We start from the raw sequence: 22,414 nt of genomic DNA, 5'->3' as shown, positions 1-22,414 counted from the left end.
AGGCTCCGTCCGACTTGTGCTCGCGTGTGAATGGGGGGTGGTACCTGCAAAGACACTCCGATGCCTAAGTTAGCAAGAGCGTAAGCAGGTCTTAGAGAGTATTGGACTTAGAGATACCTGAGGGCGTGTCAGTGTATTTATAGAGATGAGCCAATAACCACCGTTGGTGTAGTGCCGTATCTTTAGGGTGGTAACCGTCCCTATTATCTTGGGGAGGTTAAGATATGGCTTTATGAGGCGGTTAGAGAGATTTTAGGGGCGGTTGCTCATTTGAATGAGTGTTTACCTGCCAGCTAATCTTTCGTCCGACCTCTTCTGACCAAGTCGTGGTTGATACCGACTTCTTATGTGAAGGTCGGTACTTAGCTAGGCTCTAATCCTTTAGATTAGGCCTTTTGATTGGACCTGGGCCTTTGTATTGGGCCAGGGTATGAACACCCTCATCATTCCTGTATTGCCATGATCACTTTTTGTCACTCTCAAAATCATTCCAATTTACCATGGCAACACCATCTTTAAACCAACACAGAATTTTTTTTTGGCAATTCTTAATCCAAAAGAAAATCAACCCCATAAGCATTAAAACTACTGCAAAATTGCCAAAAAAGTAAAAATCAACATAACGAATACAAATATCCATCAATTTAAACATCAACTCAAACAAAGAATAAATTATCATCCCATCTACAGCAAAAAAAAAAAAAACACCACAAATAAAATTCAATTTCAAATTCAATATTTATAAAATAAGAGAATGAATTATCATCCCATCAATTCTATGTATCTTTGTCTTTGACGCGCACACACATCAACTAAAAGGTGCCTAAATTACTAAGACTTATAATGTCCTAATACAATTATAACACTTAGTTAAAACGAACTAATGAGTTGACTGTTTAACTCATTCAAAATGCTTAAAAACAATCATTTAAGATTTATTTATATAATTTTTTATATATTTATAAGTTCTGTATTTATTTATTTGTTTAAAATATATAGAAAAATAAAAATTTATTTATATATGTATTGGTATATTTTATTTTATTAAAATTTATCAATATTTTTTTTAATGCATCTTTTTATTTTCATTTAATAAAATTCAACGTTCATAAAAATAAGACATATAATAGACACCAAATTATTTAGACTTATTTTTAGACACAATAAAGCAGTTTCTCAAAATTTAAAATTTCTCTAGTTAGAAATAGACATCAGCATATCTATAAATGTTCTTAATCAGGACCAATAGTTTCTGTTAAATTTATACAATTAATTCGTCATAATATAGTATATTAAAAGCAAGTGGAACATTTTCCCCTTAATTCATTCTTATTAGGTGGTGCTACTTTCTTGTTGGCTCTTAATAAAGGGAGTTAGGCAAATTGTTTAGGAGGATAAGGCTACAGTTTATATTCTCACATGAAAAACGCTGATTATTATTCTTATGTGGTAGCCAACGGTATGTTATGTGGCCCTTATTAACCCTTTTGTTTGGACCAACAGAAGAATGACCCTACAACTTGGTCAAATTCAAAATAAACCTTGAATCAGACTTCACATTCCACTAGTCCAATTCAATTTCTCACATGCCAATTATGACTATAACCATTAGGTTTTATTAGATAACTAACATCCAATACCAAAGAAAAAAAAAAAAATCTAACATCTGCTGAGTTTGATCAGAGGGACAATCAATCAAGGAAGTATGACATCTAATAACCAAAAAAATCAACAAAATTATAAAATTTTCAATAGGGAAAAGAATGAACAATTATATAATTCCCCATGAGGGGTTGACTTTGATACAATGGCAACCACAATCTTTAAATGGAAGGGTTGCTCTCAAAATGAATCAAAGGTGAGCTGTATGACTAGTGAGCTATAAAGAGTTAGTGAGAAGATTTACATTTGTTAACCACACACTCATCAAGAAATTGATTGACCTGAGAGGTGTACAATTTGGGGTGATTTCTAAAGTGATCAACATGGGGTGAGGACACAAAATTGCATGCCCTCACATCATGCCCTGATTTGCGCTGCGCCTCGACGAACGACTCCACGGAGTCTGCAGGTATAACTCTGTCTGCAGTGCTATAGATGTATAACTGAGGACAGCTTGGTTGCTTTGATGATAACACATTCAAAACATCAGAGAGCCTCCTGCATTACAATAAGATTACCATTATGGTTAGAAACTCAAAAGATAGATATTCATTTAGGAAAATAATGCTCTTGGTTGGTTACACTTTAGAAGATACAATAACTTTTACATAGGAAATTTTATCATGATATTTTCTTATCAGCTTTATCTTACAAGCAAGGAATGAATTAAAAGACCTTACCTATTCACTGTAGGGAGATTCAGAGTGATCTCAAAAAATTTCTTTAGTATTAATAGCAAAGCTGCTTCAGTTAGTGCAGGTTTGGGTCCTGAAGCTTCCTCGCGGCCAATTGATACCTTAATGCCGGATTCATTAGAGGTTACATATCCCTTTGTGGCCACACTTCTTTTCTTGAGAAACGCTGCAGAGAAACCTGAAGCCCATACCTGAGAAAGTAACTGGATAATTAAAATCACATATAGCATAAACCTTCAGCATATTGGTTGATTTCTAATCTTCCAATGCAAACTAAAGACATGAAAATTAAAAAATCAAAGAGTGACAAATGTGCAAGTGCTAATGTCAAGTCCTAAGATGTCTGAGAGATCAAACAAAATGATTGAATGCCAGAGTCACAATCCAACAAACGCAAATGTAACTCAGAATAATAATATTGAAAAGCAAAGAATTCAGAAAACAAGCATGTTAGAGATACATATCCACAACAATTCGCTGAGTCTAACAAGTGCAATACCTCAGGATCAGGATATGCAACAGGTGCAGAATCTACAATGCAGCCCTTAATCCTATCCATTATAGACAGGCCCTGCTTTTGGCATTGCTCCAGAATAACCCCATATCTGCAACAATGTAAAATACCAAACCAATCAAGCAAGGAACAAATGCTTCTCACCAAAGAAGAATAATCCAGATTTTATGCTTGTATACTTAACAAATGTCACAACTTACGTTAACCATCCAGTGTTGCTGAAAGTATGAAAGACCATATTCTTTTCATTTTCCCCTTCTAACCAATCAGCCAAGTGGTCTACAAGCAAATGAACATTCTGTTCAGCTTTTCCTCCTGGCTTATAACTGAGGACCTCATCCATGGGAAACGTGAAGGTAATGACATGATACCCCTTCGAAGTATACCACTCTGCATACTTGTTCAGATGCCTCTGCTTTGCTCCCAACCATCCCAACAAGACCACAACAGTCTTCGACTTCACAGACGAACCGTCCAATACAGCACTTGGTTGGGGCAAATGCCATTCATACATGCCCTCAGAAGATGAAGTGGACACACCACGAGAATGCACACAAGGCCTAGGCAATCTAGAGAATTCAGCAGATCGATACACATTCCAAAGAAGCGGCGATGAAGCAACAGAAGAATGGTAAAAATTGGAAGCACAATTGTGGCCCAAACTTGGCACCCGGAGTTTGACATTAGGCAAAGGTGCTGGAATCCGTGTCACAAAAGAAAGATCCGCAAGTTTTGAAACGGAGATATGAGAAACCCATGCTGTACTAAGTTGTTGTATTGAATTGCATGCCGTGGAATGTGCCAAATTGGAGGTAGAGCAATAATCACTTGTTGTTGTTGTTGTTGTTGATGATGATGTTGTTCCACTGGATGGGAATTTATCAGAAAACTCGGCAGAGAAAGAAGCCACAGCAACCGCAGCAGCAGCAACAAGGGGTCGCTGAATGGCTCCTGAAAAGTTACTCATTGATCACACAAATTTAATGCCAAATACCATTAACGCCTTGTCGCCCTTGTCAATAGCTCAACCAAACCCCAAAATCCGAACACCTGCAAAATTCAATTTTGATGGCAAAAAACAATGCTTTACGTGAAGCAAAGACAACCCAGAAGGAAAAAAAAATTGGGATAGAGAAAAAGGGTAGGTGGGGTTGTATCAAATTTGAAACGTGAAAGGAACGCGGAGTAAAATAATGGAATAAAAGCGTTAAGGTATATTCGGTTGGTGGAAGAGATTATTCCAAAGAAGAAGAAGAACCTGAAATTTGGAATTTGTGGGGTTTGAAACTTTGAATATGCGTCTCCAAGGAACCGGGCTGTCAATGTTGATTCGACAGCCCGATTGGAAGAGAAGAATCTGAGTGTGAACAGAAACAAAACACCGCACCGACCCACAAAGATAAATGCTGATTTATGGAATGGGGTCACCCAATTGGAATCAAATTGAGTTTAAACCCCTTTCGTTGTCTCCTCTCTCTTTGTAAAACCAACGCAACGCAACCTGAATGAAAAGAAAAAAGTAATAAATAATAAAATAGTTGAAGGTTTCTCTTAAAAAAGGTAGTTATTTTTCCTATAATGTTGGGGCTCTGGTGAAAGAGAATGGACCAACCGGATTGAGCCACGTGGTGCCATACTCCAACCGCCCAAAGTGACGAATATGGGAGTTGAATATGATAAGATTAATTAAGATGGGGGAAGGTATGGGAATGATAATTGATAATGATATGACTCATTCTGTCATTCATGCGACCCATACTTTAGTTTTGATTTTGAAAGACGCTTTTGCCCCTTCACATGTTTATATATTAGCCTTAGGATTAAACTTGAGACTGAAAAAAAAAAGAGGGTAGGTTTTGACTTTGGTAAGAATTAAGGATTCTTTAAGGATTATGTGTGTGTAAATTTAATTATCAAGTGATCATAGTTTAAAATTAGTGGCTAAAAGATATGAATTAGATAAATGATAATTTCACTCTTATTTTTTATAATTTTTTGGTGATATCAGTTGGATGATGTATCACAAAATTATTGATACCACGTATCAATATTTATAAAACAAAATAACCCATCTGACTTGTGGAGTTATGGTTGTATCCTTTGAATAATAAATAATTATAGTTACATAGAATCCAAAATTTTCTTTAAAATCTAGTTTAATTTTATTAGATTAAATTTTTAAAGTTTTGAAAAAGTAAAAGCCTTTTTAACATGATTTAAACGACAAAAATAAAAGTTCACAGCACATCAACGTATAGTGATTGGCCTTTTCCATCCACTTTTGTTAGTCAATGTCTGACTTTGTAAACAGAGAAAAGTCAAATTTCAAAATAAGCAATCTAATGTCAGCAGAGTCATATATTGATTATCTATTGATTACGTGACATAACATCATCTTAGTCACTAAATCATGATTAATCAAAAGATTATTACTATTATACATATTTAATAAATAAATTAAAAATAAAAGCAAAATAGAATTGGAGATAATCAAAATCCATCAGACCTTGCTCAAAATTGACATTCTAATTCTATATAATAAGAAAAAAAATCAAGTTGGGTTGGCTTAGTAGTTAGCTCACTAATCCGCTTAAGCAAATGTTGGGAGTTCAAATCCCGTTTTATGTATGCAACAACTCATTGACCAGTAGCAGATCCTAAAACTCCAATCTGCGACAGATTAGTCCTTGGCCTGATACTGTGGGTAACCAAAATATGAAAGGAAAGAAAAGCCAGCTAAAAAAATGTGATTCATCAAAGGTGGAATTAAGATGGTGAGGATCTAAACTAGAGCCTTATATCTGTAATGACTATATCTTTTGAAGCAGCCTTGCACATATCATAAACTGTTAACCCAGCAACAGAAACTGCTGTCATAGCCTCCATCTCAACCCCAGTTCTTCCTGTTGTTGCAGCTTCCCCTTCTATCATCACACTGAATTCGTCGTGATTCAGCTTCAAATCCACCTGCACATGTGTAAGGTTTATGTTATGGCACAAGGGAATCAGGCTGCTGGTTTGCTTTGCAGCAGTTATCCCGGCGATTTTCGCGACGGTAAGCACATCCCCTTTTGCCATTTGATTAGCTGAGACCAAGTTGAACACCTTCTTTCCAAGAAGTACCTTGCAACCGGCAATGGCGGTTCGCTTACTACTTTCTTTGGGAGACACATCCACCATTTGAGCTTCCCCTGAATGGCCAGTGTGAGTCAATTCAAAAGAATTTTCATCTATCTTTTGAGACATCATCATCTTTGATTCATTGTTGACATGAACATTGCTTGCAGAGCTAGCCAATCCCTCACCAGGAGGCTCACCAAATACAGATTCCATTTCCTGAAACAGTAATAATCAAATGAGTAAAGTAACAAATAAATCTTGAGGATTTACACTTTGAAAATATTAGTCCTTAAAAAAAAATACCAATAAAATCTTTTAGAATGACAAATGTAGACACACTCCGTTTAAATTAATCCGTCTTAATTTGAACTATCTTGTAAGCGTTTGTTATCCGAAAAACTTTATTGGTCCTTTTGTTATTTAGAGACTAATCTATCCGAAATGTAAATCCTCGGTTGTTTATTTGTCACTTTAATCAAATTCATATGTATAGGTGTACTAATAGTATTCTAATTCTAACTCTACCAACAATTTTATGGAAGATAATGAACACAAAAATAGAAATTATAGATAACGAATTTCAGGTAAAGTACCTTTAACAATTTAGAAGTCAGTAAAAAAGAATAATTATAGATAATTGAAGAGCAAAACAAAGTTTACGTAAAAATTAGGTTAAAGTTTAGTATTTAATAGAAGAAAAGGAAGAAGACCTTGTTGAGTTCATGAATGGCACTTGTGAAGTCGCAGTTGCTAATAGAAGAAGAAGAAGAAGAAGAAGAAGAAGAAGAGGAAGTGCACAGCATCCTTTTGGAGTGAGGACATGTTATTATTCGACGAAGCAACATTTGATTTTAGGGATCAGAGCTGCAACCAAAGCAAAATGAAGAATGTGTACTTGAAAGTTGGAATGGAACCTTGATAAGGAATTGAGGAATGAAAAGCCTTGCTAGATTGGAAATCGGGAACTACATCAATTTTGAACAGCAGACAAGAAAGAATTCACTGACAGCAGAGAGCAGACAAGAGAAAATGGTTGCTTTCCTTTGCTGCAAAAGACTCCTCAGAACTTTTTTTTTTCTTTTGGGCTTTTTTTTGCATAGGTTGACACTAATTGGCAATTAAAATACTCTCTAGAAAACCAAGTTGGGTTGGTGTATTGGTTAGCTCATTAGTCTGCTTAAATAAATGTCGAGGGTTCGAATCCCGCTTTGTGCATGCAGCAACTCATTGGCCAGCGGTAAACTCTTAAATGGAGCTCAGTACCGCCACAAATTAGTCATTGACCTGCCAGATTGGGAGATACTGTGGAAAACCAAAAAAAAAATTACTCTCTAGAAAAGAGAGCTACTTAGTGTACTCCAAAAAAAGAAAAGGAGAATTGTTTCTGTGCATGTTGTGAGGGGATGAATAGAGCCCAAGATATAAAAAAAAAAATCATGAGTTTACATGTAAGATAAAAAAATATTAAATTGTTTTAAAATAATAATAAATCAGTCTTTATTGGTCTCTAATAAAGACATCATTATTTGATAAAAATTTAACATTTATAAAAAAAATTAAAATTCTTAGATTAATTCTAACAAAATAAAACTCTGAAGATTGATTTAGTAATTAAATTTTGTTAAAAATTTAAGTGTATGATTAAAAATTACTTAAGATTATTTGTGATTTTCCCTCAAAACCTAAAATCTATTTAGAAGATCCAATTCACTTATTCAAGGAATATTAGCACTTGGTTTGGCAGAATTAACAAGAGGGTAGAATATATACTCAAAAATAAAACACATCCCACTTTCCCAACCATTTTCGGGTATGTTCATCACCCATAATGATTCAGTATACTGTTGATTTGAATGGATATAATTAATAATTATTATTATGAATTAAACTGAATCATGTCAAGTCCTGGAATCACCAAATTCAATAGGCAAGAACTGCGAATTTGGAGCACCAAAAATATCACTCAGACCTCCATCATAATCTGTTTCTACATGGACAAACTTCTTGTCAATAACTACCCTACACTGCACAACATTTTCTTGACCAAGTAAAAGTGAACACTTCTCATATAAACCTTCCTTTGGTGCTAGATTCAACAAGCAGGATTTAGGAGCAGACACCTTATGCTGCTCGACCGCGAACCTTTCTTGGTTGGTGGCCTTCAATATGAGACGATGCTGTCTACCTAAAAGCTCCGAGACATAGGCCATGTCTCCTACGGCAAGGGCTTCACGAACTCGGGTAGACGAAACCTGTCCCCTCTCTTTAGGATTACTACTAGAAGTTACATTTGCAGAATTCTTGTCCATAACAGATTTAATTATGTAAGCTTCCATGCCATACTCCTCACACAACTTTATTAACTCCAACGCATCTCCGGCTGCTTTATATCCAAATCGGTAGTTCTCTCCTGCAGAAAGTTCCGGTGCAGAACCTCTGTCAGTTTATGTGAGATAAAATATTGGTTCAACATAGTAGATTATGTTTCGCGAAAAGGTTCCAATAGCAAATAACAGTATTTGAGTAAGGTATTGTAGTATAACTTGTGCAAATGCCAGTAAATTATAGAGATATTTGTTTACCAGCAACAACTCCGCGTACCCTAAGCTCTTTTGATAACTTCTCAACAAATTGTTGCGGACTGAGATGCCGAACGCTTGAAAATTCAACATGGAACTCTTCAGGGACCATGTTGCAACAATAAGAAACCCATGATGAAAGAACTCTCTTGCGATCACAAGTAGCAACTATGGGAGGCCTGTATTTGAAACAATTAACAAAATGTATGTTATTGTCGCTGACTTAATAACTAAACAAGAAATGCTGCTACGATTTCCAGTAATTTGGAATCTGATATGCGAATTCAAAATACAACATTGATTACACTATTCAAGGGCAACAGTTGAACTGCCAATGCCACTCGGGCATAATGGCTAACTGATTTCCATGGGCTGCGGCGGAAGGGTAAAAAATATGAAGAACGCATAAACTCAACCTAATACTCACTTCAATTATATCTGACTATGATCCTATGCTAAATAACATTGTATGCTTGAATTGTTTCAATCTATAATGAAGAGTTCACCTATTAGCAAAATCTTGGCAGAAATCGATTTTTGGTTGAAGCAATTAACCAAAAGTGTAAGATTATCTGATGAATGCATGGCTGGCTCTATACAAACAAATACTAAACCATACCTAGGTTCCCATCCAAGTACTTTAGCCATTCCAACAAATGATAAAAGAAATGGAGGACCGGCCCTTGATGCTTGAATTGCGAGTTCTCGATGACCAATGTGCAGAGCATCAAACTTTCCCAATGCTACAATTCCACCTGGCAATGACTAATATCGAGTCAACAATACTACAGTAGTATAGAACATTTGTTCCACTTCTTAGGCTAAAGCTCTATTTTTTTACCATGTTCGTCATCACTATTAAGATGCAAATAGCCTAAAGAATTAAAAAGATACACCAAATCAACAAATCAATCAAATTTAAAGAAACAGGAGTCCAATGCTAATAATGATTACAAGGTTAATGACAGAGCCAGCTCAGACATATCATCAATCACTTTGTCTCCTGAAAAAGCAAGTTACTTCGCTCAAACCCAAAATGGAACAAATATCAGAGAAAACAAATTACCTGCAATACAACTGGGATGCAATTGGAAAAAAAAGGAAGAGAAAGGTGTTTAAAAGTAGCATAAGGTGAAATGAAAGAGACTAATAACCTGCCACTGAAGATACTCCATCAGAGATCATTTCTCGTTCGTCTTCTTGTTGGCTTCAGAGAAAGAAGGGGTATCATATAAATCGATTATTGACCAAAGCACAATTACAAATAATGCAATTAAAAACTTAAAATTTTGCTATAAATCAAACAGAACAAACAAGACAAATTAGATATCCAAATCCTCGAACTAGCTAGCTTTATATGAGCAGCATGTTAACATCAAACCAAAACCAATTTTTCAGAACTATCCAACAATCCTACATACAACCATGAGCAATTTTTTAACTTTTTTTTTTGGAAAAAGGAAAGAACCCATTTAGTGAAATAAAGAGTAGAACCTGAGAGAGTTGAAAAGGAGGGGAATTTCGCCACGAGGCTTGGGTGGGGTGGCAGAGCAGCAAGACCTCGATTGCACTCTGTTATGGTTGGCAACAATGGTGGTGAGACCTCCCCAACAAGGTTTCAGAGGACATGGAAAGGAAAGTTGAAAGCTTTGGGGTTGAAGTCCAGAGTAACCGAATCTGAAGGTAGTTGGAAGGTGGAAATGAAGGTCGCACTCTCGAAAATGATGGGAAATGCGACTGCCACGACAACCCAACATTGCACCATCAATTTTTCTTTCTGATGGCGGTTCTCCACCTTCTTGCTTTGGCTATAAATTAGTTAATCGGGTAGTTGGGTCATGTGACAAACCGCCCCGATTCTTCAAGACATTTTCGTTGAAATTATAGAAAAAATAGAAGCATTTATATGGTAAAACACATTGATTAAAGACTTAAAGAGGATATAATCTTGAATACTTGGTACGGATGGTACCTACACATTGAATTAATAGGAAAAATCTTAATTTAACTCTTAAAATTTTTAATATATGATATTAAATAAATTAATTAATCTCAATTTTAAATACATATGATAATTGAACAAATATTAATGCATTTAAAAAATAAAAAATGCAGTATTTGTTAAATTTTGAATCATAAATATTAAATTATGAATTCTAAATTCTAAATTTTATTTATTGTTGTCCATAGTATAGGTCAATGATTAATTCGTTGCGGATCTAAACTTCATTTAAGAGTTTATCGATGTTTAAGATAAAATTTAAATCTCCGACACTTGTTTAAACAAACAAGGGACGAGTAAGCTGACTACTTATATAATCTGCTCTTGGGCTTTGTAATTAATATATTTGTTGAGTTAGAATTAATTTTGGGTATATAAATATGATAACAAATATTTATTGGGTTAAAAGTTCAAATTAGTGCTAATGGATTTGTGAGTGGTGCAGGCCCAATACTTCATCTCTCAGCTCAACTCATGTCATTTTACAAACTTCCAATACACAAAATTAAGGCTTCAGTCTAACGCTTATAAAGACAAATTAGAACCAAACACACAAAGAAAGAAAGATCTGTATTTGCTAAGAGAAAGAAAAGAAAAAAAAAATAAAAGAAGTGAGAGACATTTGGCATTATGATAAGGAATGAGAGAAAACAAAGATAGCAGAGGATCAAAATTCAAAAGTTGGTAGAGTAAAAACATGCAAGAACAGTAGAGATAGTGGAGCAGCTCCTTGGACAACAAAGGTAGCGGAGTAAAATGAAAAAGCATTACATGCCATGATGCCAAGGAAGACAGCAGCAGCAACGGGCAGAATGAGCAAGAAAAATAAAGAGGTAATGAAGCAATTTGAAGGGAGGGACTCACCCGACAAAGCTGGCCTCACATCAACATTTAAAGACAAGGAAAATAGAGTGACACTTGAGCATCATTTCATACTTTTGAGCTGAAACAATTTCTTTCAATTTTGTGCTTCATTTGAAATTTTGGTATTATGACTATCTAATGTTCATCTTTCTATAATTGAAAAAAAAGACATATTAGGTGAGGAAAAAATTGAAAAAGCCATGAGAGAAAAAGAGACTAGAGATGCATTGAAAAAGCCAAAGAAAATTTTTGTGTATTTGTTATTTGATAAACTAGGATTAATTCCCCTTGTCAAGTTGAGATAACACTTAGTAGCTAATTGAACCGATGAATTCTCCTTTGTCAAATTGAAACAACACTTGGTGGTAACTAGACTTAGGTAAAAGTTTAGAATTTCATACTAGATAGATTATGTTGTAATTTATTGGTATTGGTATATATAATCAATTTGATTATAGTGAAAATTCCACTATAATTGTGATGGAGACTAGATGTAAGTTTCATGACACAAAAAAAACCGAACCAAGATACATGCTTGCCTCATTTTCTTCTTCCTTAATCTGTTCTATTCTAGTTTCAGAAACAAAAAGCAAAAAAACCTCCTGCATAACCTGCTTCCGCAAAAAAATGCTAAAAACTTATTTTCTGAAATCAACTTAATTCAACTCCCTTTTCTCACGTTCTAGCATTACCACCAATATTTAAGCTACAACAAAAGAAAATTTCGATATAGATGCAATTGACATACCAAAAAGGAGAGGGAATGATATACACAAATCACAACTCACAAGCTTGTATGTATGCCGAAATTTTTGATAAATAAGAAAGGTGGCTAGCAAGTAGCAACAGCCAACCCAATTACACCTATTTTATCTTTCCTATTGTATTTTCCTCACTTTCAGATTATATTATATATATTTAGAAGAAAAATAAATCAACTCATCCTTGTGCTATTCCTTCTTCCCCACCATTTCTTCTTGGCTTTCTCAATTGACCCATCTTCAGTTCCAAGCTTATTCAAAATGACCTTTGTTTCCCTCAGTCTTGCTCCATAGTCCTTCTTCCAAGCTTCAAACATCTGCTTTAATCTCCTAAGTTCTTTGTCTGGGTTCAAACTGGCTTCAACTTGGCCAGATTTTACTTCAACCAAGAACTTTGCATCATCACCAAACACTTGACTCCTCTGCTCGAATTCTTCGGCCAACCGGCTTATAACACTTAAACCAGCACTCATTGATCTTGTTCCAGTGCTTTCTTGGCGCCTATGATTACCTCCCATATCCCAGCTATAATCCCTCTCATCACTTGCATTAACAGATGCATCTGAATTCCTTTCAGAATCATCCATAGCAAGACTCTTCTTTGCAATGGATAGGCTAGATTGTAGGGATCTCATTTGTTTCTGCCACACTTCTTCCATGGATTTCATCTTCAATTCATATTCAGACCATCTGTTATCATACTGTTGAAGACGTTGTTGTAGGATGTCATTTTCCTCTTCTTTCTCTCTGAGGGCAGCTTCAGCTTTAAGTACCCGGCGTTGTAATTCAGCTAGGAAAGATGACTTCACCAGAACCTCATCTGACTCATTAGTCTGTTTTGTAATTCATCATTGTAAGTATCATAATTCACAAAGTAAGATTTCACAATAAAATTCCATGATAGCATCATTTTGCAATATAGTTCCTAAAATTAGAAGAGAAAATACCTTTGTGCCTCCAGATTTCAGTAAACTTAGATCCCCTGAGCATCTTCTGACTAACCAACCACGGATAACTGCAAAATATAGCAAAATTAAAACTCGTACACAATTTTTTAATAAGCAAACTCGTACAAAATGTCTGCTAACTATGCAACTCATGTCCATTGCTGCTTTGCACACTTGAATATTTGATTTCATGAGTTTTGAAAATCTTTGGGGGTGGTGAGATTTTACAAGCACCACTTTCAACATCCTAGCAACAGACGTGTACTTACATGATTGTATGACAACTGCAGCATCAATGGTAGTCTTCAATCTGTTTCTCGCCAATATTGTTTTCGTCTTCTTTTGTATAACCACAGCAGCTCTATGTCTGTGCACTGAAGCTGCATATTCCTTTCTGCTTTTCTCTCCCCTGATAACTGCATGAACAGTAACAATGTCTCCATCTGTTATAAGCCTCAAGGAATATGAAATGCTGAAAATATTAGGAGGGGAAAAAGGAAATACATGATTGAAGAGTAGTGATTGATCTCCAAAGATTTTTGCGGTACAAACGAGCTTGGTAACCCCTGAAGCAACTTTGCACACGCAAAATTCCATGGAGCGTACGATTTCTAGTATCTTCAAGCACTCCAACCTGCAATAGTGGTCAAAGAAGCATAGTATTAGTAACCAGTTCAAAGATGAGGATTAAATGAAGTTTGAAAACTCATGTAGAGTGTAGACATCTCTTTACCTGTCCTGTTCTGAAAAATAGTTTTGTGTAACCAACTTGATACATTTCTGGCAAAATGTTAAACTGATGAAGAATTGCAACAGAAACGCTAAGTGGATCTTGAGATGCAACATTTTCAAGGAGAAGAAAACCATATCTGATACACCATTCCCAAGTCAACAAGAAACGGGTTAGAATCATGCAAAAATCATCCTACGGGTAAGGGGGTGTGGGATGAGATTTGGGAAGGGGGCAGATGTTAATTGAAAGATGTCTTTCTCTATATACCTTCTGGCAAACTTTTGGTGGGACATTCTAGTGGGAAAGCCTGATCTAGATATTCGAACTACTTCCAGGACCCCACAACATCTCAGCTGCTGCAGTACGAGGCCTTGCTCGTATAATCCAGGTGATTGGAGGTTATTAGGTTTAATGCAGCGGATAAAATGTGGTGTAGTGCTCTCTAATCGTTGCATCAGTTGGAATAGTTGTCCCTGGATGCCAACAGAAAGAGTTTGTTTGATTGAAGCAAGATAAATATCTTAACCTAAAAAAAGAAACTGAAAATTTAAGGTGCTAATGCATGGTATGCCATCATAAGTTTTGTTTTGGAGAACATAATTAATGTTCTGTACTAATTAATGTTCTGTACCTTGAATTTTGTGGCAACACTTAGCTTTTGGGAATCTGCTCCACCTGACTTGTGTAAGGGACCAACTGCAGGCTTCTCAGTCTGAGTAAGCATTTGGGTCGCAAATTTCTGAGGAAGATGACATGTACTTGAGGAGAGAAGTTGGATGGAATCCAAGTGCAACAAGTCTCTGTTCTTCTCCAGGAATCCAGTTGTATCATAAATTACCTGAGGGAAAAACAGGTGACATTATCAAACAGTCAGGTAGGATGTGAAACTTTAACCAACAAGCAAACCTCTCGGCTTATAAGAAAAAGTATAGTATGTCAGTTTAAAATTTATTAAATATGAAAGATTCAATAAAAATTTATGGTTAATTACTACTAGCATAAATGTATAATCCATCAAATAGCATCAGAATACAAAAACGCAGTAGAATATCAAATTGCATGCAGTTGCAAATTCCATTCAAAATCTCATCAACATATTCAGATTAAGGAAATACACAAGCACTATATACAAAATAGAACTAATGTAAAATTAAATGAATATGAACAGATTAATACCTCCCCTGCATAATGACATACGGTAAAGGCCTTGTCTCGTTCTCCTTTGAAGCAAGAATTAGAATTCAAATGTTGCTTAAGCTTGTTGGCAAATGTTAAATCTGTGCCATTTGGGAATGTGGACTCTTCGTCCAACAGGGATAGTAAGCCCAATGGTTTCTATACACAAACAAGGAGTTTTCTAATCAGACATGGCAGATTTCCACAACAAAGAATAGAAATATATTAGCAACACCAAATTTCATCCAGAACACACACACACAGAGACAGGCAGACTATTTGCTGTCAAAACAATACAGATTACTTTCTTAATCGTTATTATTAAGGAAGCCCTGCTTTGTCCAATAGATTTGCTCACTTTTATTAGGATTTAGCATGATTCAATCTTATCCTGCATAATATGAATATCAAACACTACAGAATATTACATAGAAAAAATGGGCAAGGAAGATATATACCTTTTCAAAAAGATTAAGGCAATCTTGGTTATCTTCAAATTCAACTTTAGCCCAATCAATCCCATCTTGTATATATTCCTGAAACAAGGTTGCAAACAATTTTTATTTCAACTACGAGAGGTGAGCAACAGTTTTTTTTTTCCTTTTTTATTTTCCTTGTTCTTATATATATATACAAGGTTTAATAAAATACTTTTAAGTGATTCAATATTATAACTTAAAAAATAGTAGGAAATAAGTCCCCACTGCTTCAAAAGTAATACCAATAAGACAATCAAAGATGATTCAGTATAGGATTATTAATAAGGGAAAAGACCCAAAGCAAAATCCAGTAGAGAAGACCAAAAATCTAAAGTAACAAAATCAGGGAGAAATCAAGATGAACTAGGACCCCAGAATGGTTTTGTTTTTGAATTTAGAATTGATATGAAAACATCATTATCCATTGTGGTTTTGTTTAGCAGTCATTTCTATGTGACGCGTACCTCTTGTTCTAACTTAAACAAATGACGATTGAAGTGTTGCTGTAATCTCTCATTAGCATAATTTATGCAGAACTGCTCAAAACTGTTCCTCTGCATATAAAATACACAACATGAACGGAGAACATTTCAAACAGGATAATTACCAAATAGAGAGAGAGAAGAGGAGAGGAAAGGAAGATATAATCATACATTGAATGATTCAAAGCCATAGATATCTAAAATACTTATTGATCTGCCTGTGCGTCTTTTACCAACAGCAAGAGATTTGTTTATTTGTTCAACTATCCAATCAAACAAGCAGGAATATATTGACTTTGCCAAAGCATCTCTCGCATCAATAGCCTACACCATAAAACATGTTACATTTAAGACAAGCTTAATACAATGTTGCCAATTTATGCAGGAATATTAATGCTGATTGACAAAAATTGGCATATACTCATTCAGAAATACAAACACATTCATAATCAGAAGATTTTGCCTCACATGAAATTGATATTTTCAATAGTTACAAATAAAGGTTAATGTCAACACAGTACTTATACTACCTGAGAAAGTTTCAACTTTTGGACAATATTATCGTTGCCAACTTTCATTTTGCGAGTTGTTAATGTAAACTTGAGATCTTCAATGTCACAGCCAATCAACTTGGCAACGCTGAACAGCCCTTCAAAAAGGAGGAAACAAAATTAATCTTCAAGTAAGATATTGATTAATGTATAACACAGGAAAGCAAACGAAATATTGATATGGTTGAAACCCATGCCCGTATGCATATTACAATTATACAAAATGCCCACCCCAAAAAAAAAAGAAGAAAAAAAATACAAAAGTAAAAAGGAAAGTTTTTTAAATCCAGGGACATTCACAGTGAGGAAATGCAGTAATGTAACTTGTAGATTTAGGTTAATTTTCTCATGCTAATTTCAATGCTTTCGCAGAAGAGAGGATCTTCCAAAAGTGTTCACATATTATAAAAGATAGCCAAACAGATATGCTTTTATAATCTGAAACCTATCGCGCAGAAAACATTTTATCTAGTAAATTCAATCTGTAGACATCTGGAAATTTCTTACCCTCATCTTCAACAGCTTGAACATGATTTTCATTATCAATCACTGTAAACGATACATTTCCTAACCATAATACCGCAGCAAGCATTGCAAATACACTCTCCTGGTCTTCTTTGCTAATATGGACAACATCCAGTGCTTCCTGGAAATCAGTAACAGCATGAGTAAGTACTCTGCATGTCAAGCAATAGTTTCAAATGCAATCCATCAGTGAAAGCAGAAGGAAAAAAAAAAATATATGGAAGCATATACTCCATAAACAATGGAAATGCATACCATGACTATGCGAAATTCTTCTGCATCATTAACACCAACAATTGAGTAACAATTGCTCTGCCTAAGATATTTGTAGTCTTCAGCACTTCTTAGATTTAGCTTCTCTGAGTCATAACATCAAATATCAGAAAATAAATAATAACACAGCACTTATTTGGTTAACTAGAAGACACAAACAAGTACAAAAAGCTTAAACTACCATAAAAATTAAACACTACATAAAATATCCCCATCAATAAAACACTAAAGAAGAACTACATGCTCATTGGGCTTACATAATGGATTTCCGTAGGAAAAAAAGGGAAGAAGACAATTGCATGCATCAAACATCAAAACAACTTTATTCATCAAAGAAAATCAGGAAAAACAGGTATCACTTGAGAATCAATTCTAGATCAGCCTAGAGTCCTAGACATAGGTGAAAATGGATCTCAAAATACTGTCCAAACATGGATAATTACTGTGAGAATAAATGGTGACCAAGAAACTCAGAATAAAGAAATCATATAGTTTTCATGGTTATCCTCAAATAAAAAGGCCTACATAACAGAGAATGAATAACTATACATAATATGCAGCAAATATGTTAGCTAAGAAAGATAGAAAAGCCAATTAGTCAATTACCCCTTAGAGATGGTGGCGCCCCAGCACATAGCTGATAAAATATATGATAGGACCTTTCACCTTCATTGCATTGGACAACTCTAGACTGTTCAAATATCAAATAAATTTAAGGTGTCTTGATGTAGTATGAACAGAAATTGAGACAGAAAACTAGCTCAGAAGAATGCATCATTACCTTTTCCAGAAGAACTGTTTATGGTATGATCATGCCAAGAGCACCACAGATTAACAGTCAGCACATAGATGCAAACATTTTCAACTTTGTTAAAAACTTATAATGGAAGTAAAGAAATGTAGCTTCAGTCACAATTAAGTAGTCGACTTACATGTTTGGATATTAGCACCACATATTTTTCCAGTTTCACTGAAGTGAATCTCAATGAGCTTCCCCTGTGACAAAGTCAACCGAATTAAGAGATAATTTAGCATCAAATGAGATCAAAAGTCTCAAGAACGACCAACTGAAAGAACTGCTATGATTAATGAGGAATCTTACAAAACGACTTGAGTTGTCATTTCTCAATGTTTTTCCATTACCAAAGGCTTCTAGTATTGGATTAGTCTTCAATATCTCATACTCTATTCCACTTCCACCACCAAGGGCAGCTAAGTACTGCATTGCTATCTTTGCTGTCTCAGTCTTCCCTGCTCCACTCTCGCCACTGAATATGTAGATGATAAGAATTATTATTGGTCCTAATTCAAATGTGTTAAGGGGCACAATATTTAAGAAATCCAAGTTCATGCAGAATGTTGAAGTATCTTCCTTCAGCCAATGTATCAAGACTTCGGCAATGAGAAGCTTATCCCTAACTAATACTTTTCTAGAGCAGTATAAGCATGGAGTCACTGTGCGACCCTTTTAATCTTGTGTAAGACTTAAAACAATATTCAAGCATTACTTGCACAAGTAACAAGAAGATTAAACTTAGATTGAACCAATAATGATAACTTGCTCATAAAATTAGAATTCATAAAAGAAGACTGACCTTATAATTATAGATTGATTTACTTCATCTGGAGAAGAGAAGAAAGAGCCAGAGTAAGGATTTGCTCAAATAAAAGGTGTAAGTGGTCATAAATTTGAAAACTTCATGCATACATGTAAAAGATAAGAAAGAAAAGGTTACCCCGTATCATTTCTCGGATGGCTGTGTCAGTAATGGCATACACATGAGGACTTTCAATTCTTTTACGCTTGTAGGCTTCAATATAATCATTACCATACAGAGGAACTTTCTTGAAGGGATTTATGGCAACCAAAACAGGCCCTGCTTTTGTCTGAATTGTACAAGATATGGCCATAAAGCTGTTATGACTTATGATAAGGAAGCAAATTGATGAGGGGAAAAAATCAGCAATATAAAGACTTACATAGATCATATTCTGGTTGTATCTATATTGTAAGTTGTATAAAACCGAAGGTTCGTTTAAATAACTAAGTTGCATGAGGTCATCCACTCCATCAAGAATATCAGGGTTTGCTGATACTAAGCTTTCATCGTGTACCTTTAAAACCTATGATTAAAAAGGTTAAATATTGAAGTTAGTTAATCAGACCAAAAAGAGCATTTCCCAGTTGTCTCACTGAGTCCAGCTAGATGGAACAAACATCACTGTGTACTGTCGTAATTCTAGATCATATCTTACTTTCCCATCAGGCAGTGAAACAACAGACTCAGTTCCAGAAGATGTTATTATCTTCACCAGCTCCCAATTCCCATTTGAAAGTTGAAGCCAACACTGAACCTTCTGAAATAACGAACTTCAGAAGTAAGGGAAAGAAATAGAAAATTCTAAACTATCCATGTCTTACTAATAATGAGAACAGAAAAACTCAATCTCTTGAACTCAATAATTACATCAGTTATCCAACTAAATAATTGCATCACAGTTATCATAAACTGATTTCAAAGCCTAGAAGCAGAGTGAAATTAAAATTTGAATCCAGAAGTACCTTCTTTGAAGCATAAGGAGTTGTATCACACCACCTGCTTTCTCTAGAGGATGTAGAATTTGAAGAGAGGGGCAAAGGAACAGATTCTGAGTCTTCATCCCCATTTGATGGCCTGTCTTCTTCTAACAACCTAAGCTGTCCACTATAAGGCGAATCCTCATCGAAAACATCCATGTTGCTAGCACAGTCGTGAACTTCCTTAGAAACCTCCACTACTAGTGCACCATTTGCAGGACTACTTGATCGAACTGGATCACCGCTTCTCAATCTAACATCTCCATTCTTGCTTGAAAGACCACCGTTCAGATTATTGGCAACTTTGAAGTCGGGAGGCAATGACTTGATAGATTGGAAGGCAGGTGGGACACTGGATGTTCTAGACATCTTCCCTTTAAAGAGTTCATTCACAACCAATAAAGGTTACCATAAGCAATTGCAATTGGCAAAAAGAGAGATATTATTTCAAAAAGAAAGGAGTTAACTTTTTAAACAAATGGACCTCTCAAACTTTAGGAGAAGGCCCCATAGAATGACTTAATCAGATAAGCATATAATGGAGGGGACCATAGCTTAAGATACAGACTCTACTGTCTAGTGCTCCAGGCTTAAAGTGTTCAATGACACGTAGAACCTCATTCCAAGCTGTAAAATTCAACAAAACACGATTCATGAACCTCACACAACAGGCACAACCCCACTTAGCCTAACCTAAGAGTAAGGACCCTTATTCCCTTAAGCATACACCATCTTTTGCGGTAATGGAACCTAAACATTCTCGATCTGTTCCGTCAAATTCATTCACCTTTGAAAAAATACCTTCACTATTCACGCTTTTTTTCCCCTCTTATGAAATTAAAAAGAAAAAAAAGAGAGAATGCTGCAACATTCGCAGAAACAGATCTTTAGTTCTACTTCAACATCCATCTCTAAGAAAGTAAACTCCACAAGCATTGAAAATTTCAAACAGAGAACTAGAACACACAGAGCTATCAGCTAAGTTGAAATTCCTCGAGTAGAAATCAAAAACCGAAAAAAATCAAGATAACGCTACAAACATTAATCATCCGTTCCTGCTCATTATCGTGTAATCAAGCTGAAGAAGCTCAAAACGAAGAATCAAAAGCACATAATCAACGAATAATTTTGAGTTTTAGTTTTCCAAAGCAGATCCACTTACCTCAGAGAAGAGTAAGATGAAGCTACGATCGAAGTCCGAAAACAAGTGAAGAATCGCTCCGTAATGTTATCGGAGAAGGATTAAGCTAAGATCTTGCAGAACGTCGCCGAGGTTGAACAAGTCTTGTGGTTGAGCATTGAACGAGTCAGAACTCGGTAACTCAGTAAAGAAGAAGACGAAGAAGAATCTGAACTAAATGCGTTCAGAGGATGAAGAAGGGAATGTTTGGATGCTAAGGAAAATAGAAGGAAGCATCCAAATCCAAAATCAAAAGAGTTTATGTCTTTGTGAAGTGTGATTTGTGGTATGAAAGAAGCAGCTTTTTTTCTCTTTTTGCTTTTTTTCAATCCTCCATGCTTAAAGTAATAATAACTCAACGAGGGAGATTAGTTCTAATTTTAAAAACATTATTTTATTATTCATAAATATTTCTATATCTGCTGATAAATCTAAAACATTTAAAAAAATATTATGTAGCACTCTAAAATTAATTGAATATTTATTTCAGCAAATTAATTGTGACGAGACATTGTTAATGTTACTAGAACTAAGAAGTAGATTTTGATTTTAGCATGTTTTATTCTCTGACCATATTCTGTGTATTTATTTTGTGTCTAATTTTGGACCATAAGCTGGCCTGAGGTCCTGACCATTTCAATTGTTGTCCGGTTACATAAATTTTTGAAATTTTAAATTTTAAATTTTTTTGCGTTCCGCGTTTTTCTTTGCCAACCGAATTTGAAAAGAAAATTCTGCCACACCGTTTTGTTGGAGCCAAGTGTTTGCTCTGTTGACGAAACTACCCCTCACCATGTTGCGACTTCTGGCAACTAATGCTGGTGATTTTGGGAATTTAAACATGGTTGTCACTTGACGGTGTTCCATTCACCATTCAGTGCCTACGTAATCAATTGGATGTTGGAAAATTAACAAATAATATCATTTTCTTAATTTAATTAATCAATATCAATAAATGGCGTCGTAGAGTTTCTTCTATGTCAAAATTGAACCAATAATTCGTTAGTTGTTGAGTCTCACATCATTAACATTTTTCCATAAGGTAGGGATACCCACTATGTTGCTTGCTGCCAAAACAACATACATGATACAACTGCGCTTTTGCTATCATATATCAATTAAGTAATTAGATTACTACTAATAGCTTGTACGATAAATCATGTAAAAATTTATTCTTCTTTTTCTTTTATTTTATACCATTTAGGAAAATGTGTATTTAAAAAATTTGCATATACAAATTAATTTTGATTTTCAACAACCTAATTCATATTTCGTAATAATGTGAGGGAAATT

The 22,414-nt window shown here is 35.1% G+C and overlaps 4 protein-coding genes across 6 annotated transcripts; all 4 read right to left on the bottom strand.

Annotated features, from left to right (window-relative positions):
• Positions 1-1,711: 1,711 nt before the first annotated feature.
• LOC107467582 (uncharacterized) lies at positions 1,712-4,408 on the bottom strand. 2 transcript variants are annotated; one of them, XM_016086714.3, is made up of 5 exons: positions 4,130-4,408; positions 3,072-3,921; positions 2,857-2,962; positions 2,343-2,548; positions 1,712-2,160 (listed from the first exon to the last, which is right to left on the bottom strand). In XM_016086714.3, the coding sequence occupies exons 2-5, from the start codon at positions 3,836-3,838 to the stop codon at positions 1,890-1,892; spliced, it is 1,350 nt and encodes a 449-aa protein (XP_015942200.1). In that variant the 5' UTR covers positions 3,839-3,921; positions 4,130-4,408; the 3' UTR covers positions 1,712-1,889. The 2 variants fall into 2 exon arrangements, with proteins under 2 accessions (XP_015942200.1, XP_015942199.1); XM_016086713.3 differs by lacking the exon at positions 4,130-4,408 and having other exon boundaries at positions 3,072-4,099.
• Positions 4,409-5,655: 1,247 nt separating this feature from the next.
• On the bottom strand, positions 5,656-7,067 carry LOC107467591 (cyclic pyranopterin monophosphate synthase, mitochondrial). The gene is made up of 2 exons (XM_016086729.3): positions 6,702-7,067; positions 5,656-6,207 (listed from the first exon to the last, which is right to left on the bottom strand). Exons 1-2 carry the CDS (start codon positions 6,834-6,836, stop codon positions 5,659-5,661), a joined length of 684 nt encoding a protein of 227 aa, XP_015942215.1. The 5' UTR covers positions 6,837-7,067; the 3' UTR covers positions 5,656-5,658.
• A 768-nt stretch (positions 7,068-7,835) lies between these two features.
• On the bottom strand, positions 7,836-10,439 carry LOC107467556 (FAD synthetase 1, chloroplastic). Its single transcript, XM_016086683.3, has 5 exons — positions 10,065-10,439; positions 9,725-9,777; positions 9,190-9,325; positions 8,574-8,749; positions 7,836-8,401 (listed from the first exon to the last, which is right to left on the bottom strand). Exons 1-5 carry the CDS (start codon positions 10,325-10,327, stop codon positions 7,890-7,892), a joined length of 1,140 nt encoding a protein of 379 aa, XP_015942169.1. The 5' UTR covers positions 10,328-10,439; the 3' UTR covers positions 7,836-7,889.
• Positions 10,440-12,074: 1,635 nt separating this feature from the next.
• Positions 12,075-21,479, bottom strand: LOC107467352 (myosin-1). Of its 2 annotated transcripts, none has more exons than XM_016086422.3 (24): positions 21,104-21,479; positions 19,927-20,310; positions 19,620-19,721; positions 19,344-19,487; positions 19,100-19,250; positions 18,959-18,986; positions 18,466-18,631; positions 18,296-18,359; positions 18,145-18,158; positions 17,970-18,054; positions 17,346-17,449; positions 17,073-17,211; positions 16,545-16,663; positions 16,186-16,338; positions 15,997-16,086; positions 15,512-15,589; positions 15,054-15,212; positions 14,509-14,715; positions 14,145-14,350; positions 13,878-14,013; positions 13,649-13,778; positions 13,414-13,560; positions 13,145-13,212; positions 12,075-13,030 (listed from the first exon to the last, which is right to left on the bottom strand). In XM_016086422.3, exons 2-24 carry the CDS (start codon positions 20,308-20,310, stop codon positions 12,371-12,373), a joined length of 3,534 nt encoding a protein of 1,177 aa, XP_015941908.1. In that variant the 5' UTR covers positions 21,104-21,479; the 3' UTR covers positions 12,075-12,370. The 2 variants fall into 2 exon arrangements, with proteins under 2 accessions (XP_015941908.1, XP_015941907.1); XM_016086421.3 differs by having other exon boundaries at positions 19,927-20,315; positions 21,104-21,478.
• Positions 21,480-22,414: the final 935 nt, after the last annotated feature.

Source organism: Arachis duranensis, chromosome 9 (assembly GCF_000817695.3).
Source record: "Arachis duranensis cultivar V14167 chromosome 9, aradu.V14167.gnm2.J7QH, whole genome shotgun sequence".
NCBI classification, from domain to species: domain Eukaryota; kingdom Viridiplantae; phylum Streptophyta; class Magnoliopsida; order Fabales; family Fabaceae; genus Arachis; species Arachis duranensis.
This window is presented reverse-complemented; position numbering and strand designations above follow the sequence as displayed.

What these genes read in the sequence shown, in the direction of transcription:
- LOC107467591 (XM_016086729.3), bottom strand. Translation starts at nt 6,836, where the DNA reads ATGTTGCTTCGTCGAATAATAACATGTCCTCACTCCAAAAGGATGCTG. An exon ending in CCATTCATGAACTCAACAAG is followed by an intron (nt 6,208 to 6,701) that starts GTCTTCTTCCTT and finishes TTACTGTTTCAG; the next exon opens with GAAATGGAATCTGTATTTGG.
- LOC107467352 (XM_016086422.3), bottom strand. Translation starts at nt 20,310, where the DNA reads ATGTCTAGAACATCCAGTGTCCCACCTGCCTTCCAATCTATCAAGTCA. An exon ending in AATCAATCTATAATTATAAG is followed by an intron (nt 18,632 to 18,958) that starts GTCAGTCTTCTT and finishes CTACATATTCAG; the next exon opens with TGGCGAGAGTGGAGCAGGGA. An exon ending in ATGGCTTTGAATCATTCAAT is followed by an intron (nt 16,087 to 16,185) that starts GTATGATTATAT and finishes TTTTATATGCAG; the next exon opens with AGGAACAGTTTTGAGCAGTT.
- LOC107467556 (XM_016086683.3), bottom strand. Translation starts at nt 10,327, where the DNA reads ATGTTGGGTTGTCGTGGCAGTCGCATTTCCCATCATTTTCGAGAGTGC. An exon ending in CTCCTTTTCAACTCTCTCAG is followed by an intron (nt 9,778 to 10,064) that starts GTTCTACTCTTT and finishes CTTTCTCTGAAG; the next exon opens with CCAACAAGAAGACGAACGAG. An exon ending in TGGAGTATCTTCAGTGGCAG is followed by an intron (nt 9,326 to 9,724) that starts GTTATTAGTCTC and finishes AGTCATTGCCAG; the next exon opens with GTGGAATTGTAGCATTGGGA.
- LOC107467582 (XM_016086714.3), bottom strand. Translation starts at nt 3,838, where the DNA reads ATGAGTAACTTTTCAGGAGCCATTCAGCGACCCCTTGTTGCTGCTGCT. An exon ending in AGCAACACTGGATGGTTAAC is followed by an intron (nt 2,963 to 3,071) that starts GTAAGTTGTGAC and finishes ACATTGTTGCAG; the next exon opens with ATATGGGGTTATTCTGGAGC. An exon ending in TTGCATATCCTGATCCTGAG is followed by an intron (nt 2,549 to 2,856) that starts GTATTGCACTTG and finishes TTACTTTCTCAG; the next exon opens with GTATGGGCTTCAGGTTTCTC.